The sequence below is a fragment of the Syngnathus acus genome, chromosome 3 (assembly GCF_901709675.1).
Source record: "Syngnathus acus chromosome 3, fSynAcu1.2, whole genome shotgun sequence".
Lineage (NCBI taxonomy): Eukaryota > Metazoa > Chordata > Actinopteri > Syngnathiformes > Syngnathidae > Syngnathus > Syngnathus acus.
Window position 1 is genome coordinate 2320818 of NC_051089.1, and position 16910 is coordinate 2337727.

At 41.9% G+C, this 16910-nt stretch overlaps 5 protein-coding genes across 10 annotated transcripts; 3 read left to right on the forward strand and 2 right to left on the reverse strand.

The window, feature by feature from the left end:
• Positions 1-196: 196 nt before the first annotated feature.
• LOC119120016 (zinc finger protein 771-like) lies at positions 197-2291 on the forward strand. The gene is made up of 2 exons (XM_037246593.1): positions 197-647; positions 800-2291. Exons 1-2 carry the CDS (start codon positions 455-457, stop codon positions 1819-1821), a joined length of 1215 nt encoding a protein of 404 aa, XP_037102488.1. The 5' UTR covers positions 197-454; the 3' UTR covers positions 1822-2291.
• Positions 2292-2554: 263 nt separating this feature from the next.
• Positions 2555-4552, forward strand: LOC119120025 (gastrula zinc finger protein XlCGF8.2DB-like). The gene is made up of 2 exons (XM_037246609.1): positions 2555-2892; positions 3266-4552. The coding sequence occupies exon 2, from the start codon at positions 3295-3297 to the stop codon at positions 4249-4251; it is 957 nt and encodes a 318-aa protein (XP_037102504.1). The 5' UTR covers positions 2555-2892; positions 3266-3294; the 3' UTR covers positions 4252-4552.
• Positions 4553-5077: 525 nt separating this feature from the next.
• Positions 5078-6375, forward strand: LOC119120026 (oocyte zinc finger protein XlCOF6.1-like). Of its 2 annotated transcripts, none has more exons than XM_037246612.1 (2): positions 5078-5164; positions 5337-6375. In XM_037246612.1, the coding sequence occupies exon 2, from the start codon at positions 5347-5349 to the stop codon at positions 6277-6279; it is 933 nt and encodes a 310-aa protein (XP_037102507.1). In that variant the 5' UTR covers positions 5078-5164; positions 5337-5346; the 3' UTR covers positions 6280-6375. The 2 variants fall into 2 exon arrangements, with proteins under 2 accessions (XP_037102507.1, XP_037102506.1); XM_037246611.1 differs by having other exon boundaries at positions 5088-5159; positions 5332-6375.
• A 608-nt stretch (positions 6376-6983) lies between these two features.
• LOC119120007 (gastrula zinc finger protein XlCGF17.1-like) lies at positions 6984-9147 on the reverse strand. 3 transcript variants are annotated; one of them, XM_037246582.1, is made up of 3 exons: positions 8728-9147; positions 8141-8534; positions 6984-7807 (listed from the first exon to the last, which is right to left on the reverse strand). In XM_037246582.1, exons 1-3 carry the CDS (start codon positions 8816-8818, stop codon positions 7132-7134), a joined length of 1161 nt encoding a protein of 386 aa, XP_037102477.1. In that variant the 5' UTR covers positions 8819-9147; the 3' UTR covers positions 6984-7131. The 3 variants fall into 3 exon arrangements, with proteins under 3 accessions (XP_037102477.1, XP_037102476.1, XP_037102475.1); XM_037246581.1 differs by having other exon boundaries at positions 6984-7275; positions 7444-8534; positions 8728-9145; XM_037246580.1 differs by having other exon boundaries at positions 6984-8534; positions 8728-9139.
• Positions 9148-9298: 151 nt separating this feature from the next.
• dhodh (dihydroorotate dehydrogenase) lies at positions 9299-12383 on the reverse strand. 3 transcript variants are annotated; one of them, XM_037246597.1, is made up of 9 exons: positions 12279-12383; positions 11698-11910; positions 11423-11622; positions 10919-11001; positions 10625-10812; positions 10382-10495; positions 10145-10298; positions 9922-10081; positions 9299-9837 (listed from the first exon to the last, which is right to left on the reverse strand). In XM_037246597.1, exons 1-9 carry the CDS (start codon positions 12294-12296, stop codon positions 9756-9758), a joined length of 1212 nt encoding a protein of 403 aa, XP_037102492.1. In that variant the 5' UTR covers positions 12297-12383; the 3' UTR covers positions 9299-9755. The 3 variants fall into 3 exon arrangements, with proteins under 3 accessions (XP_037102492.1, XP_037102493.1, XP_037102494.1); XM_037246598.1 differs by having other exon boundaries at positions 11698-11907; positions 12279-12369; XM_037246599.1 differs by lacking the exon at positions 12279-12383 and adding an exon at positions 11982-12189.
• Positions 12384-16910: the final 4527 nt, after the last annotated feature.

Below are 16910 nucleotides of genomic sequence, written 5' to 3' on the forward strand. Positions count from 1 at the left end.
TGACGCAGTTTAAATTTTAAAATTTTGAGTACAGTCACACAAAGTAATTAAAGGTATTCGGTGTATTTTTAAATTCCATTTGGTGTATTTTTTTAATCTTTAATATCGATTATCAATTTAGCAAGGCAAAGCAGTAATCATTTCAAATCAATGGGTGGCAGTAATGTCCTAATCCAGTTAGTAAAACGCCAAAAAAGGACAAGAAAAAAAGGACTGAGGATGAACATTAGCATCAACACACCCAAACAAGCTGGCGTGGTTGTTGTACCGGTTAATGCGTCGTTTCTTTTGTATGTATTTGTAAAAAACATCGTTGTTGTTTTTACTGCTTGGATAAACTCGTCTGAAGGTCCCTCAAATTGGCTTCGCTTGTTGGCTGCAAACAAAGAGACGTGGAAGTTAGCCGCTAAAGCAAAGATCGAGTGTGTCAAGTGTTGTGATTGCCGAGTGAAAAATGTGCAAAGTGCAAATGTTGAGAGCGTTGCTAAATCAGCGACTGAGTGCGGCTGTTGACGAAGTATTTGTAGTCTTCCAAAGAACGATAGCGGAATACGAGGAGGAGCTTTGTCGTACAAAAGCAGAGAACGAGCGACAGCGTCAAATATTGAAGGCTGTTTTCAAGCCTCAGTTTGGATTGAACAGCGCAGGTTTGTTCACTTCTTTCACTTTTGAAATATGTTTTTCCAGAACCTGACACAAATTATTTTAAGACACACCACGTATAAGCAAAATTGGCTCATAGGTTCGAATGATTAATTTTCCTCTCAGTGCAAATTTAAATTGGGTTATTTTTCTGCAGACACACAAACAATGGAGGACGTTGGTGAAGGTAGACCTGCAAAAAGTTGCAGCAAAGATAATCTTGTCCCTGAGCAAGAGTGGAGCCCCAGGGAGGAGCTAGAAGAGACTTGCATTAAAGAAGAGGAGGAGGAAGCTGACATCGCCAAGTTCCCATTGACTGTCGTCCACGTAAAGAGTGAAGATGAAGACAAGCCTCAATCCTCACAGCGTCAACTTATTCAAAGCAAAAAGAGACGAGAAGGTCTCTCAGCTTCATTACCAGACAACAATAATGCGCTGCCACACCTTCCCGATGCTGATGAGCCTAAAGGTGATGCGAGGAGTCAGACGGACAGTGGACATCTTAAATGTACAGATTGTGACAAAACGTTTAGTGACAACTCAACATTGAAAAGACATCGGCGCTGTCACACAGGAGAAAAACCTTTTGCCTGCTCACTGTGTGACAAAAGGTTCTCTCAGAGGGCAAGTTTAGTGGCACATATGAGAACACACACAGGAGAAAGACCTTATACATGCTCACTCTGCACCAAAGGTTTTCGCGATAATTCCGCACTAGCGACACACATGCGAACGCACACTGGGGAGAAACCTTTTACATGCCCATTTTGCGATAAAAGATTTGCTCACAAAGGCCATTTGATATCGCACACAAGAACACACACTGGGGAGAAGCCTTTCACCTGCTCGGTGTGCAACACGAGTTTTAGGGTGCACTCGGTGATGATGATACACATGCGAACGCACACGGGGGAAAAACCTTTTGAATGCTCGGTTTGCGGCAAAAGGTTCACTCAAAAAGGAAGCTTGATCATACACACAAGAACACACACTGGAGAGAGACCATACACCTGCTCAGTGTGCAATAAAAACTTTCGGGTTCGTTCAGCGTTGGCAACACACATGAAAACACACACCGGGGAGAAAGTTTTTGGCTGCAGTGTGTGTGATAAAAGATTTACTCACAAATTTCAAGTTGACAGACACAAGTGTGCTGGTGAGAACAGCAGCAGTCAGTGAAGGACTGGAAATGAAGGGAAAACTTGAAGGCTCTTTCATAAATCAATCCCTCAACATTTCAATATGTAGAGTTTATATTTTCCAACCTACCTTCTAAGTGCAATAAATGTTTCCAAAACGCCCGCAGATTGTACTCGAGGACACAAATGTGAAAAATGTTGTTTAGGGTTTATAGTGTGTAATCTCTGCGTGTAGTCAAATGTCATGTTTCGACTAGGGGGAAAAATTAAAATAATTTAATAAATGCATATTGATATTCGAACTGATTAGTGATTTCTGTAGACGCGCTCGATTCAGTTGATAATCACCGCACAATATTGTGACGTGTCTGTAGTAGTGAATTAGTTTGAACACTACTCGGGGTGCCGTTAACTAGGTTATTACAGTTGCGCGTCTACAACATGCCGGATCGCTTCTGGATATCCATAATAAATACTGAACTAATTAAAAATAAACACGATACTGTGGCATTGGTTTTTTTTTCCAGCTGAATGTATTTTTGCATGCGCTTTAATGCCACACCGTTCTGACCAGTAGGTGTCCCCCGTTGCAGTTTTTAACGAGTGGTTGTACTGTTCCGTACAGTAGCTAATTAAAAAATGATATTACGATTATAACATGTGATTTGTGACACAAACACACCACGTAAAACATTATAATGAAACCGCTTCACCGATGTGTGCCCTCATTCCTCGCAGAGGCATCGCTTGTGAGTAAACAATTTTGTCCAAGTGGCCTGCCGTAGATTGAAACGACTCGGCTTCACATCCGGTTACCAGAAGAAAGACTGGTGTTATTGTCAAATCGTTCATGACGACGCTGATTTTGTCCATCCAGAAAATATTTCATATAACTATTTGAACGTCAGTAACTCTACTCTTTTGGATAAACTAGCCTCGGTGCAGTCCTACGTTCTCCGAGCTATTTTCTCTTCCTCGCTCTCTGTAAACAAAGAGACGCGGAAGTTGCAAAACATACCAAGAGTACGACGAGGGACTTTTCCGATCCAAAAGAGCGGAAACGGACGGGAATCTAGTTTCAGGAAGTCTCAAGTTGCATTGCACATAACAGGTTTGCCGACTTCTCTAATTCAAACATTCATATTTCTCCTATCATTAAAAGTACGTGTGCAAAGAGCGATTTTTCCAATTGGAGATTATCAAAACGTTTTCCCCAATTGAAGATGATCAACACCGTTTCCCCAAAACGTTAGTAGGTCAAAAAGTCTTATTTGGTCTCCAGTTTCAGAGAGCTTCCTGATTGGCTATCGTTTGGTTTCACGTCACAACCACGAAGTCCGTGGCTCTGCTCAACTCGATGTCATATGCTTCTTTCACTTCTGTGCATGCTTTTAAATCTCTTGCACTGCTATTGTACCTTTTCCCTATTAGTAGCCAAATTTGAATCCTCTTGATGATCGTGATCATTTCTCTGATCATTCCAGTTTGATATCATACCATCAAAACACCAGCAATGGACATCGGAGGGATGAGAGCAGTAGAAATCCAGCTTCCGCCCGTGGAGCCGGAGCCATCCTATATTAAAGTGGAAGAAGATGAACACAGCATTAGTCAGGGTGGAGAGCAGCTTCCAGCAGTGGACTTCCCGGTGATTTGTGTCATTGTAAAGAGTGAAGACGATGAAGATGAGCTTTGTGAGCACAGATCCAAAGCTGGCAGCCTCGTCGCTCCAATGTCAGATAACGATGACAGTGATGATGAACACGCCAAAGGTGATGGGACATGTCGCACTGTCAACACACGCTTGACATGTTCTGAATGTGACAAAGTGTTTGTCAACAAGAGGAATTTGAAAAGACACATGAGGATTCACACAGGAGAGAAACCTTTTGTATGCTCATTTTGCGGGAAAGGGTTTTCTGAAATGACAACATTGATAGCACACACAAGAACACACACTGGAGAAAAACCTTTTCCCTGCTCAATCTGTAACACAAGTTTTCGAGTGCGTGCATTGTTGGTCAAACACATGAGGACGCACACTGGGGAGAAACCTTATTCTTGCCCAATCTGCGAAAGAAGATTTTCTCGAAAGGAATCCATGATAACACATATGCAAACACATACAGGTGAGAAACCGTTTGCCTGCTCAGAGTGTGGCCAGAGATTCTCCCGAAAGGGAAATTTGAGAACGCACTCAAGAACACACACTGGAGAGAAGCCATTTTCTTGCACAGTCTGCAATGCAAATTTCCGAGTTCAGTCAGGATTGGTTCAGCACATGAGAACGCACACAGGAGAGAAACCTTTTGCCTGCTCAGAATGTGGCAAACGGTTCACTCAAAGGACAAATTTGATGACGCACTCAAGATCACACACTGGAGAAAAACCTTTTACCTGCTCAATTTGTCAAACAAGCTTTAGTTATCATTCCTCTTTGAACAATCACATGAGAACACACAGTAAGTAACAATGTCCATATTAAGATTGGGTGATAGCTATATTCAAAAGTGTTCTCTACATTGTAAGGGTTTACAAATTTCCATGTCGCCATAGTGACTTACAGAAAACATATTGCAGTATTGGATATCGTTCTTTACCGCATTGTGTTCTTTATGGAAAACAAATTCCATATGCCTGATTTTTCATTTGACAGTTTGTTGAAATGAAAATGTATCGAGACTGTGGTGGATACTCACAATTTGTCATAATATATGAAACAAATAATAATGAATGTTGTGTTTTTGAAATATAAATGCATCACGAATCAATTAAGTCTTTGGTATTTTCTCCTTGAAAGAGAAAATGATGTCAAAACGTCTGGCGTTTGAGGTCGATATATTACCGTAAATTAGTGGAGTATTACTTTTATCTTCATTAAAAATACAAAATAATTCCACCGGAACCTTCGGGTTGGCAGCCTTTTGCCACCCGGACATGCATGAAATGAAAGAACGCTCTTTTTAAGTTTGTCCAAACAGGGTCGCCGTAGCCAATGCGTTGCACAGTGTACGCCTAACTGCCATCAAATTAGTTACTGTTACAATGTTTATTTTTGCGTTATAGTGATCTCATTTTAGTTTTCAATTCTATCACATAACGGGGTAACCGTAACTTAGAAATTATCAGGCGCCATTTAAACTGGTATGTGATCACTTTCGAGGATCTCCGGTTTAGCTTAGCTTGGTATCTGCTTTCAAAGCGACGCAGAAGTTAGCAACACAGCGCTAATCGCAATCAATTAGAGTGTAAAGTGATGTGATTCTATGAAATAACGAGAGTAGATGTTTAAAAGTGCGAAATACGCATTCTGAACTTTCTCGAACAAACGAGCGATAACGTCAACTCCCGGACGGACAAGCCTCAAGTTGTGTTGCAGCAGCTTTGAGCAATCTTGACTTTCACTCGTATAGTAGCTTTGTGTTTTTGTTTGTTTGATTGTTAAGTGGTAACCGTATCTGCCCTACGTACATGATTTTTCTTCCCCGATTTCAATACTTTACATTTAGCCAACAGTCGTTACTTTTAATTTTGAAATTTGCCATCTTTTGCAGCCACACACACAATGGATGACGGTGGTGGAATCGGGCTCTGCTTTGCGCAGCCCCCCAGCGTCAAAGAAGAAGAGGAGCAGCGCTTCATCAGTCAGGAGGGCGAGCAGCTTCAAGGGCTGGACTTCCCGGTGATCCGTGTCATCGTAAAGAGTGAAGATGATGAAGACAGAAGCGAGCACAACAGAGGGACTGAACCTCCGAGTAGCAGCGCGAGTCAACGCTTGACAGCAGAAGGCGATCACTGCGGAAGATCCACAGCTGACAGACTGCTAACTCCACTATTAGATAGTGACGACGCAATGTCACGCTATCCCGACACTGACGATGAACACTCCAGAGAAGATGTGAACAAACCCTTGAAATGTTCTCAGTGCGACAAAACGTTTGGCCACAAAAAGAATCTGAAAAGGCACATGAGATATCACACGGGGGAAAAACCATTCGTCTGCTCATTCTGCGGTCAAGCATTCTATGAGAAGGCCCATTTGACAACACACACAAGAACACACACTGGGGAAAAGCCATTTTCCTGCTCGATTTGCGATAAAATATTTTGCGATCGCTCTGCGTGGGTTGTTCACCAGAGAACACACACTGGAGAGAAACCTTTTACTTGCTCAATTTGTGGAAAAAGTTTCCCTCGCAGGGAAAATCTAAGAACTCACACACGAACACACACAGGAGAGAAACCTTTTACATGCGCTGTCTGCAAAACCAGTTTTACTGTTCGGTCCACGTTGGTTCAGCACATGAGAACGCACACGGGTGAAAAACCTTTTGCATGCTCAGACTGTGGCACAAAATTCTCTCAAAAGACGCACTTAAAAAATCATATGCGAACGCACACTGGGGAAAAACCGTTTACTTGCCCTTTTTGTGACAAACGTTTCTCTGTTAAGGGAAGTTTGATAACACACATTCGAACGCACACTGGAGGGATGTGATGTGTTGCTGTGAGTTCATTTCTTAATAATCATCAGTCACCTGAGTTTTCATTCTACACAATACTCATTTTTTTAACATTAATTCTGATGTATTTTCCGCTCTTCATATTATACAACACTATCATCTCAAATCAAGTTCCCAAGCATAGTATGTAAATTATGTATCATAGTTTGGGATGATGTGATGGATTCCATTACGTCATTGATTGTACTGCATGTCTTCACATGTTTACAATGAAGACTAATGGATCCAAAATGGGTTTGACTGCAATAAAACCAAATTGACACTCTTCACATGTGCAAGGAAATTGTGTTTCCAAACGTTTCACTCTTACACAATGGGATGGTTTCCTTTACACATAAACCCGAGGAACATTTCAATGACATGATGCCATAATCGTTATTGAAGCCTATTTGAGTAAGTGAAAGGAATATTATCGGCACCATGACGTGAGAAACTGCTGTGCACCTTCGACTTTACTGGTAAGTGATGTAAACTGTTTTTCGACATGTTGACATTTGTAAGGTAGGGTTCTCAAATTTCCGAGTCAAGAATCAGAAACTTTCCAAGGATGCCCTCATAATACAAACGCCAAATAAACATCTTCACATCTACTCCTAAATGCCATATTCATTTAAAAAGTCGCCTATTTTCTGAGAAAATAAAAACGTTATGAAAAAAGGTGTATTAGGTTTCAAAGTAGTACACTAGGACAAGATGTTTTTATTTTTAACGACACTTTTATTTATTCATCATGAAACATTTGACATTAAATAGAATGAGAATACCACACTTCAATGCTCAAGGCAAATAAAGAACATCACACACAAAGAAAAAACATCAGAGCAAAGTTAATTTGTTCCCTGGAGAGAATCTTGCGACACAATCTGCGCAGGCAAAGGGTTTTTCGCCAGTGCGCATGTGTGTGCTTTTAAAAGTTTCTTTAGCGTGAACCCTCGTTCACATAGTGAACAGCCAAAAGGTTTTTCTCCAGTATGTCTTCTTCTGTGTGCTTTCAAATGTCCCTTTTGTCTGAATCGTCTACCACAAAATGAACATTCAAACGGCTTTTCCCCAGTGTGTGTTCTTGTGTGTATTTGTAATTCGATCTTCATCCTAAACCCTTTACCACATATTGAGCAGGCAAAAGGTTTTTCCCCAGTGTGTGTTCTTGTGTGTCTTATTAAGCTTTCCTTTAGAGAAAACGTTTTCTCACAAACGGAGCAAGTAAAAGGCTTCTCCCCTGTGTGCGTTCTTGTGTGAACCCGTAAATCTGCATTTCTAGAAAATCTTTTACCACATTCTGAGCAGACAAAAGATTTTTCCGCATTGTGTCTTCTTGTGTGTCTTGTCAAATATGCCTTTGAAGAGAATCTTTTGCCGCAATCCGAGCAGGCAAACGTTTTTTCCCCAGTGTGTGTTTTTAAGTGATTGCTTAAACGCCCTTTTCTAGCGTAACATTTCCCACAAACTGAGCAGGCAAAAGGTTTTTCCCCAGTGTGTGTTCTTGTATGTATTATTAAGCTTTCCTTTAGCGAAAATGTTTTACTACAAACTGAACAGGCAAATGGTTTTTCTCCAGTGTGTGTTCTTGTGTGAACTGTTAATTCTCCCTTTGTCGAAAATTCTTTACCGCAATCAGAGCAGACAAAAGGTTTTAACCCAGTGTGTGTTCTAGTGTGACATATTAAGCTTTGCTTTAGAGAATAGCTTTTACCGCAAATGGAACAGGCGAAAGGTTTTTCTCCAGTGTGTGTTCTTGTGTGAGCGATTAAAGTGCTTCTTTGAATGAATCTTCTCCCACAAACTGAGCAGGCAAAAGATTCCCCTGTGTGTATTCTTGTGTGTCTTTTCAAGGACGACTTGTAGACAAACGTTTTGTCACACTGAGAACATTTCAATTGTTTGTTTTCGGTGTGACGCATCACATCACCTTTGGAGTGTTCGTCATCATTATCATCATCATCACGATTATCAGTGTCAGAAGAGCTTGACGTGATGTCGTCTCCTTCCGAAAGTGGAGCGAAGAGGTTGTGTGTTTGTGGTCCTCCGTAGTCACCCGCTTCAGTCTTCACACCAGTCAAAAGAAACTTTGTGATTTCGTCCTCCTGCTCCTCTTCTTTAATGTGAGGATGTTTTGACTTCCCCTCTTCTGCTTTAATTTGGACATACTCTGGCTCCTCCTCTTTAATTTGAGAACACTCTGACTCCTCCTCTTTTTTAATTTCATGCTCAGTAAGATCTTCATTGAGGACTGCAGGACACAAGAAAACAAAAGTTAACCTTTTCTCACCACTTTGAAATTCGTGGTCAATCATCTATTTGAGTAATGAACGTGAACAGTGAAGACATGCTTTTGTGCAAGAACCGACGTAAACAGTAAATAAAAACAGCGTAGGAATATATTTGACAGTTACTAAACAAGTGAGACTGACAAGAGAACAAACCTGCGCTGAACAGCACAGTTCGAGGCTCCAATTTGAAACGCGAAGGTCCACAAAGGTCCTCGTCGCACTCTGCTGTCTTTCTTGCACACATTTTCAAGCGACAATCAGAATACTTTGCATTTTGTCGATCTCCTCTTGGCGATGTGTTGCTGTCAAACACGTCTCTTTGTTAGCCGCGAGCAGGTTATGCTAAATTAATCATAGAAGCTTCAACCCCCGGACACGAAATTTAAAATGATTCTTTTAGTCGATGGTGCACGTTGTGTGTTCAGTCCTCCTTTCTGAAACAATTATTTGATGAAGCGTCTTCAAACTGTGGCTATACATATTAGTCAGTACGCATGCGCAAGGAATCGCCCTTTTTTTTTAAGAAAGGGAGGGGGAAGCAAGCTACGGCAACTACAATAGGACAGAATTATTGGATTTTCATAAACGCATGCAACTTGAACTTTCTAACTGTGCTTCAATATGTTTGAAATGAAATCAGTTTACTTCATACATTACACCACATTTGCATTTTTTTGCAGGGGTCCAGGGTACTTTTTTTTTTCTTGATAATAAAATGACATAATTGCAGCTTTATTTTCATAGCACATTTAATACAAAAGGCCATTGGGTCACCTTGGTTCAATGTGGTAAGAAAATGAAAGTAACTTGGCGAAAACCATCTGAAGAGGGGTGATGATCACATCTTTGACTACTTTGCTTTTGTGTGTATTATTAAACTTCTCATTGGAGCGACTCTTTTCCCCCAAGTTTTCAACCACAAACTGAGCACCAGTGTATGTTCTCGTGTGAACCGTTAACCTCTTTCATAAAAATAGAAGATAAAATACATACAGTATAAATCAATGCTGTTCACAAGAGGAGCACAGCAGCATTCATGTTGCACAACGAGAACGCTCAACTGAGGCGTCCGTAGTGGCGAGTATGTTTGTATTAGCGTTTTGCTAATCGCTGTTACACTGTAACAAAAGATGAACTTCTGCCCAGCTGGAGGAACGACTGCTGCAGAGATGGCGGAGACATCAGCTTTCTTTGCGAGTGGCTCCATCTAATCCCTTGTGATCTGCGCCGACGGCCTCAGAAACACTGCTAAATCCTTGTTCCCTGCAAAAAGTGGAAGGGAAGCAACAGACATGAAGGAAAAAACAAGCAAGTCTGTTAAATCTGACAAACGTCAACATTTCTCACTTCAGAAGCTGTTCCAATTCCCGCTTTATCTTGGTGACTACGGGCGGGCCCTGGTAGGTCAAAGCTGTGTAAAGCTGAACCAATGATGCACCGGCACGGATTTTATCCATGGCGTCCTGTCCGCTGGCCACGCCCCCAATTCCGACTATTGTCACTTTCCCTAAGAAAACATTACCACACTTGCAGTGGGAGAGAAAAAAAATAATAAAGGCGTGTAATGTACCTTTGGTGAGTCTGTACATTTCTCTAACGACATTTGTGGACATGTCTTTGAGGGGCTGCCCACTCAGCCCGCCAGTCTCAGACTTTTGAGGATCTTGTAGAGCTTCCGGCCGGGACACAGTGGTGTTGGATACCATTAAGCCATCCACGCCAAGCTACAGAAAAAAAAAAACATCACCGTGTGTGTTTGGGAGGGCCTGACGTCAAATCCAAATTAGTTTGAACTGAAACTTCAGACCTCAGTAACAACATCAGCGATGTCCCGTTTGTCCTGAGCGCTGAGGTCTGGCGCGATCTTAACCAGGACGGGAGGCTTGTGTCTTCCCTGCATGCCATCCCGCTTTTTCAATACCTGAAAAAAACATTAATAGCAGCACATGAGAACAAGAGGTGGCAGAAACAAAACTGGTTTTCGATTTCTATTCTAAAATAAGACGCAGCGTCACATGAAGGCGAGCAACGAACGGATGTTTCAACAAACCGTATGCAAGAGCCGTCGGAGCTCCGCTTTGCCCTGCAGGTCACGCAGACCCGGCGTATTGGGACTGCTGACATTGACCACAAGGTAGTCGGCCAGCGGGCCCATCGCCGCCATCCCCTCCAAGTAATCTGCCTTTGCATCCCAGGACTCCTTGTTCTTACCCAGGTTAATTCCCAGGGGAAAGCCGGCTAGAAAGAAAAATAATCGGCATCATCGCAAGAAGCCTCAGACGCAGTGAAATATCCAGTGAGGCAAAATTAAGAAAGCATTACAAATAAAAGAAAAAAAACAAACCTTTTGTTTGCTCCTGTTGAGCTGCCTCCCGGGCCTTCAACCTCTGCTGTGCTTCGAGAATACCACAACTGTTGAAACCGTATCTAGAACACAGTGAAACATCTCATATTTAAAATAAATTGCAATGAGGGATTTCAACTTTTAAAGTTAAAGTCCCAATGATCGTCACACACACATCTGGGTGTGGTGAAATTTGTCCTCTGCATTTAACCCATCCCCATGTGATTTTAATCCATCCCCTGGGGGAGAGGGGAGCAGTGAGCAGCAGCGGTGCCGCGCTCGGGAATCATTTGGGGATCTAACCCCCCAATTCCAACCCTTAATGCTGAGTGCCAAGCAGGGAGGCAATGGGTCCCATTTTTATAGTCTTTGGTATGACCCGGCCGGGGTTTGAACCCACAACCTTCCAGTCTCAGGGCGGACACTCTACCACGAGGCCACTGAGCTGGTCAATTCCTTGCCATGATTAATATTTAACAGTGGCGTTCCTAAATAATGACGTACCTGTTGATGATGGCACGGTCTGCTGCCAGTCGGAACACGCGCGGTTTGGGGTTGCCATCTTGCGGTTTCGGGGTGATGGTCCCAACTTCGACAAAGCCAAAGCCGATCTTGTACAAACCGTCCACCGCTTCCCCGTGCTTATCAAAGCCTGCCGCGATCCCGACGGGGTTTTTGAACTTCAGGCCCAGGACGTTAATTTCCTGCACACATCAGAGCATCAACACGGTTTTCAAGGATACAATTTTGTCTCTTGGACAGTAAAAATATCAACTCACCAGTGACTCGGGGTCCTGGTAGCGATTGACAGGAACTAAACCCAGACTAATCATTTTTATGGCTAGCACGTGAGCCGTCTCTGCCCCCACTAGCCTTTGCAGCAGGGGCATCAGTTGGTTGGCATAGAAACGCTCATCTCCCACCACTGTGAGGTAGGAAGCAAAGAGGAAGCTACCCGAGCTAATGACCTTCACTGCCTCTTTTAGCTGCTTCTGTACAAAGAGGAGAAAAGATCACAAACATGCAAGTTGACAGAGACATTAACAAGATTTGGATGATATACCATTATAATATTCTGTATGCATCAACTCTTGCTATTTTGCCTCTCCTGTCGTTTGCAAGTTATGAAGAACAAAGTAGAGTGCAAGCAATTTCGTCATTCTAATTTTGATTGGCATTTTCTCATTGCTATTTTATGAAAACAAGAAGTAGAAGATCACTGTGAATCAAATTCAGGACACTCAAAGTGGCAACTCCAACCTAACGAATGACTGCAAGATACAACAAAACAAACCCAGCAAATTAGTGTGGCTTAAGAACTTTACCGTCATGTCTGTGATATTATAAAGTGTTATTTTACCTTCAAATGTGCCGCCATGGGTCCCACTCTGATTCAGTATGAAAGGACACAAGTCACCATCATGTTACGCAAACGTGCGCGGACGCGTCATCATCTCGCGATATTTCCACCCGGCCTATTCCTCGTCTCGAGGACCATATAAATATAACCACTAGAGGGCGCCTCGGACGCTTGAGCGCGCTTGGGATACTGCAGTACTGTAATCCTCGGCCATCCGATATTCATGATAACAAATTGAATTATTTACCGATTTTAACGCGAATTGATTTGTTGCAAACGTCAAACGTGCAGCTGGCATTGTAATTTGATAAAAAGGGCTTTTTTACAAGTACACATTTACAGTAAAGTATGAAAACGCAGTAATATTGTTGTTTAAAATAGGTCTTTTAAACCAGAAAATGCTTAGTGGGCAGTATATGCCTCTGAATGTTTGTGGTATTATCCATGTTCCAGTTTACTTACGCTTGAACGCATTTATTTGCCAAACTACAGCATATTGACCTGACGTCATATATTCGGGAGCAGGTGCCTCATTATTTACCCAAAAGACTCTCATTTAACAATAATACAACTAATCCCAGATAATTATTGTATGACAGTATTTTCACAGTAGGGGGTCAGCGGTGTGTGATGTCAGAGTTATTGTTTGAAACAGATGTCACAAAGCCCCCTTGTGCTTTGAAAAGAGGGGAATAAAATAAATCACACAGACTAAAATTAGGTGAGGGTTGCTTCAGCATGGTTATTTTTTTCATGGCCAGTCTAATGTTCTCACAACGTGATGCCTACATTTAAATTGAATTAACATTCAAACTTGAGCCCAAATACTTTTTTCTTCAGAAAAAAAAATTGTTGGCTTTGATATTAAATTGTGATTTTCAGTCCACATCACAAAGCGCAGATAAATGGATTTCAAGTCTGTCACTGTATCTGTGCCTCCAGTGGGGTGGCCCTGACCACTGGAGGGGGTGCCTTGTTACAAGTGAGTTGAGTCAGGGGGGAGGAAGGACAATGCTGCTGTTAACACTGCTGGTGGGGACCTTTGGATCCACTCAATGTTTCATGTGACTCTGTGAGCGACCTGCACTCTAAGGTCAGAGATGAGCCCGGCTCGGCGTTGGTGCAGGTTGCCTTGTGTTGGTGCACATGAAACTAAATGCCTACTGGGGGGCAAGAGGGGGGGGGGGGCAGGACTTGTTTTGTCCCGTTTGGCATGGATAATGAGGCATCTGTCTTCATGTACTTCATAGAGAAGTGAGGCTCACTGTTTCAATGGAAAAAGAGCACAAGTTACCTGCCTGATTTGTCAGCCCAAAGACAGGCTCAAAAGCATCGGACCCATCCGCCTAAATGATTAATTGCACTTGAAATACTTATCAGATCTGATAAATTGATAATGTAATCTTATTAAATGTGTTGCCACCATATCTACATGTTTGTATTTGCAACTACATGGATTGGAACAGCAGCACTGTGAGCTTAAGCATGATGGTGTGTCCCATAATCACAATCACACCTGTGTGTATAGTAAATTCAAAAGTATAACCATCCCATCTTTTTTCCCGATTTGTCTTAAAATTGAGTTTGTGTGGTTTCTTTGCTGGTGTGCATGTGACAGAAAGCCATCAGCCTCCCACTGTGGACCTCACAGAGTCCGCGGAGTTGGATACAAGGCGGAAAGATGATCTTGGCGGTGTTTTGTCTTGGTGTAATCAGACAGCGACATCATCAATCATGAGCAGGGGAATTACAGTAGGTTACAATAGGAGATAAGCTAACGTGATGATAGTGGGGCCACGCCGACCTGGTGAGACACAGCTCAAGTTCCCTACCCCGATTACATGGCAGCGGCTTGCCCTTCGGCCTACCTGCTCGCCAGCTGAGGACACTGCTTGCTAAAATCCAACACGGATCTAAAATGGTGGAAGGCGAAGCGGACTGTCTAACTTTAATTGTGGTTGGGATTATTCAGGAACTGTGAAGGGTGAACTTCACCCAGTTTCATTGTGAGCCTCAACAGAAAAGAAATGTCTCTCTCTTATATATTATAAGTGATTATAGATTAATTTCTGAACCAAATAAATTAACAAATATTAAAATCAAAGACAGATCTTGTAACCTGGTGACCATTTTGAATTTGAGAAGATTCCATTCCCGTCCAAAATTGGCACGCTTCTTTATTGACTTCTATTTTTAAAATCTCATTTGTTTAATCAGCGCCAATGTTGTTAGCTTTGTAGCCATCACATGCTTGCAGGTGAGTGTTTCATGTGCCTGCGTGGAATTATAATCTGTCTGCGGCGCTTGGATTGAGCTCAGTGACGAGCACGCTTGGGCACACACTCTCACTCCCTGACATGTGCCGCTTGTGTCTAATCCCTCACTGACGCCTCTTTGGAGCATTACACTCGCCAAGTAGACAATAAATGACCACCGCAATGACCTCAGACAGGCCGCCGGCTTTCCCAGTTTCAATCGGGATTTTATTTGTCTTCGGGTAGCCAGATCGGCTGCTGTCTGTCAACAGATTGTTTTTAGGCCAAAGTCTTTTTTTTTTTTCAGGATTAAGGCAATTGGGAGTTTGAATAGAAGATAAAAAAAAGAGAGGATGTGAATACTTTTGTCATAATAGCTGATGTAATTATTTAACAATGTGTTGTATTTGCAACAAAGCACAAAATACTATTTAGAGCCTAATCTAATGAGATGTAATCTCATATGGTTTTATTGCTTTGATACGGATTATCCCCATGAGATCGACATAAATAAATATTATTCACCAAGGCAGTATATTTAACACATAAGTATGAGAGATATTGTTTGATAATCTGAGCAACGGGCATCATGTAGAAATCAAATAGAAGGGGTTCAAGAATGGAGCCTTGTGGAACTCCACATGTAATTTTTGTTTATTCAGACTCCCAATTGAGACAAAGTAGTCCTTATTTTGTAAGTAAGTAGTAGTTTTGTAGTACCTCGTGCAGTATATATTGATCACCAGAACCAAATGCAGTACTGAGACGTGTCAATAGCAAGAAGGAATTGTTATTCAAATGTTTCTTGACACGTTCACCTCATCGATCAGCTCTAATTTATTGTACAAGCATGAAAGAAGTTAACTGGTCTTTAAATGGGTACGATATTTACCCAGGCAATTGATTTCTTCCCTCTGATTATTTTGTGAATGGCAGATGGCTGGCCGGTGGTAATCCCAGATGCCCAATGGCCTGACCCTTTGCACTCAAGCCCTCCCCAAAAACCTTAACGAAGCGGCTGAGCTGCACAGCCAAAGAGCTGCTTTAAACTGGTGAGTAATGGCTGTGTCAGCAGTCACTAGATGAGCCAGAGGGTGTGTGTGTGTGTGTGTGTCTGTGTGTGTGTGTACGGGGAGGTATTAGAGCACTATTGAAAGCAAGTGGTTCTTATTGTTCAGAAAAGAATGAATGGAAAACATCGTACATTTACCATTATTTTAACAAAAACATGCAAAATAATGTTTTTATTCATTTCATTTGAATAATCAATTCATAATTCTGCTTTCTTACATGCTCTACTCATGCTTGCGTGGATTATTTCCAGTTACTCTAAGTCTTTTTTCCTCACATGCATCTGAAAAATGACAATTTTCCACCCCAGTGGCCTCAGAAGACTCCCCCACCTCCCCTTAATCCCAAACTACTAAAAGACACACTAGTTAGCAATATACTGCCCACCAAAGTGCTCCCATCTGTTGAAACAAAGCAGATAAACAGCTACATATCTGTAGCTTAGAGAAATATAACACTTCGCTTGAGGTACCTCATTGGTCGTAATCTTCTTGCTTTCTGTGCATTTCCACAAGGGCCCCCAATCTAATCTAAAGTCATGGCCGTTAATCTGCCGCAGCAACAGTGGTGCCACTGCTCGAGGTAAATTAGGTCTTGTGATCGCCATCTGCCACACGTGTGCTTAATTGGTTTGTTTTACTTATCTATGATGTAGATAGGTGTCAATTCAAACGTAATATTTCTTGTGGGATTTTTAGTTTAGGACACTACCCAGAGAAGTTTTGACGGCGCAAACAATAATATAGACGTAAATTCAATTAGATTGGTTTTGATATTGTTCCATTGTAGTCCTATAAATGGTGTTAAGCGGTCATAATTTTAATCTCTGCCAGCACTTGACATTCAAAGGAATGTCTAAACTGATTTAGGATGAAACCACTCAGATGATAGAACACGTGTGCAGTGTACGGGATAGAGGACCCAAACGCATGGAAACGCTGCAGGAGTAATATAAATGAAACAAAAGAGCAAAACATGGTACTGGGATAAATAAAGACAAATTTAACAGAAACGATCAAACAAAAAACAAACATTAGCATGAACAGCAGACAGCACAGCACATAGGACAACAGCCAAACAAAGACTGAACAGAAAGAAGGGAACTTAATATAGACAAGTTGACGAGATAACTAGGAATACCTGGACAAGACATAAGTGGCCGAGGGAGCTGATTGGAAGACACAAAGGGGGCGGGGCTAATGAAAACAGGTGAACACCAGGAAAACATATCATTGACAGAAGGGACAAGAAAAAACAAATCACAACCAAACAAACTAAGAATATGACATTAAAGGTGTATTTGCAT

What these genes read in the sequence shown, in the direction of transcription:
- LOC119120016 (XM_037246593.1), top strand. Translation starts at nt 455, where the DNA reads ATGTGCAAAGTGCAAATGTTGAGAGCGTTGCTAAATCAGCGACTGAGT. An exon ending in GTTTGGATTGAACAGCGCAG is followed by an intron (nt 648 to 799) that starts GTTTGTTCACTT and finishes ATTTTTCTGCAG; the next exon opens with ACACACAAACAATGGAGGAC.
- LOC119120025 (XM_037246609.1), top strand. Translation starts at nt 3,295, where the DNA reads ATGGACATCGGAGGGATGAGAGCAGTAGAAATCCAGCTTCCGCCCGTG.
- LOC119120026 (XM_037246612.1), top strand. Translation starts at nt 5,347, where the DNA reads ATGGATGACGGTGGTGGAATCGGGCTCTGCTTTGCGCAGCCCCCCAGC.
- LOC119120007 (XM_037246580.1), bottom strand. Translation starts at nt 8,818, where the DNA reads ATGTGTGCAAGAAAGACAGCAGAGTGCGACGAGGACCTTTGTGGACCT. An exon ending in AACTGTGCTGTTCAGCGCAG is followed by an intron (nt 8,535 to 8,727) that starts GTTTGTTCTCTT and finishes TGTGTCCTGCAG; the next exon opens with TCCTCAATGAAGATCTTACT.
- dhodh (XM_037246597.1), bottom strand. An exon ending in GACCGTGCCATCATCAACAG is followed by an intron (nt 11,002 to 11,422) that starts GTACGTCATTAT and finishes ACTGTGTTCTAG; the next exon opens with ATACGGTTTCAACAGTTGTG. An exon ending in TCCGACGGCTCTTGCATACG is followed by an intron (nt 10,496 to 10,624) that starts GTTTGTTGAAAC and finishes TGTTTTTTTCAG; the next exon opens with GTATTGAAAAAGCGGGATGG.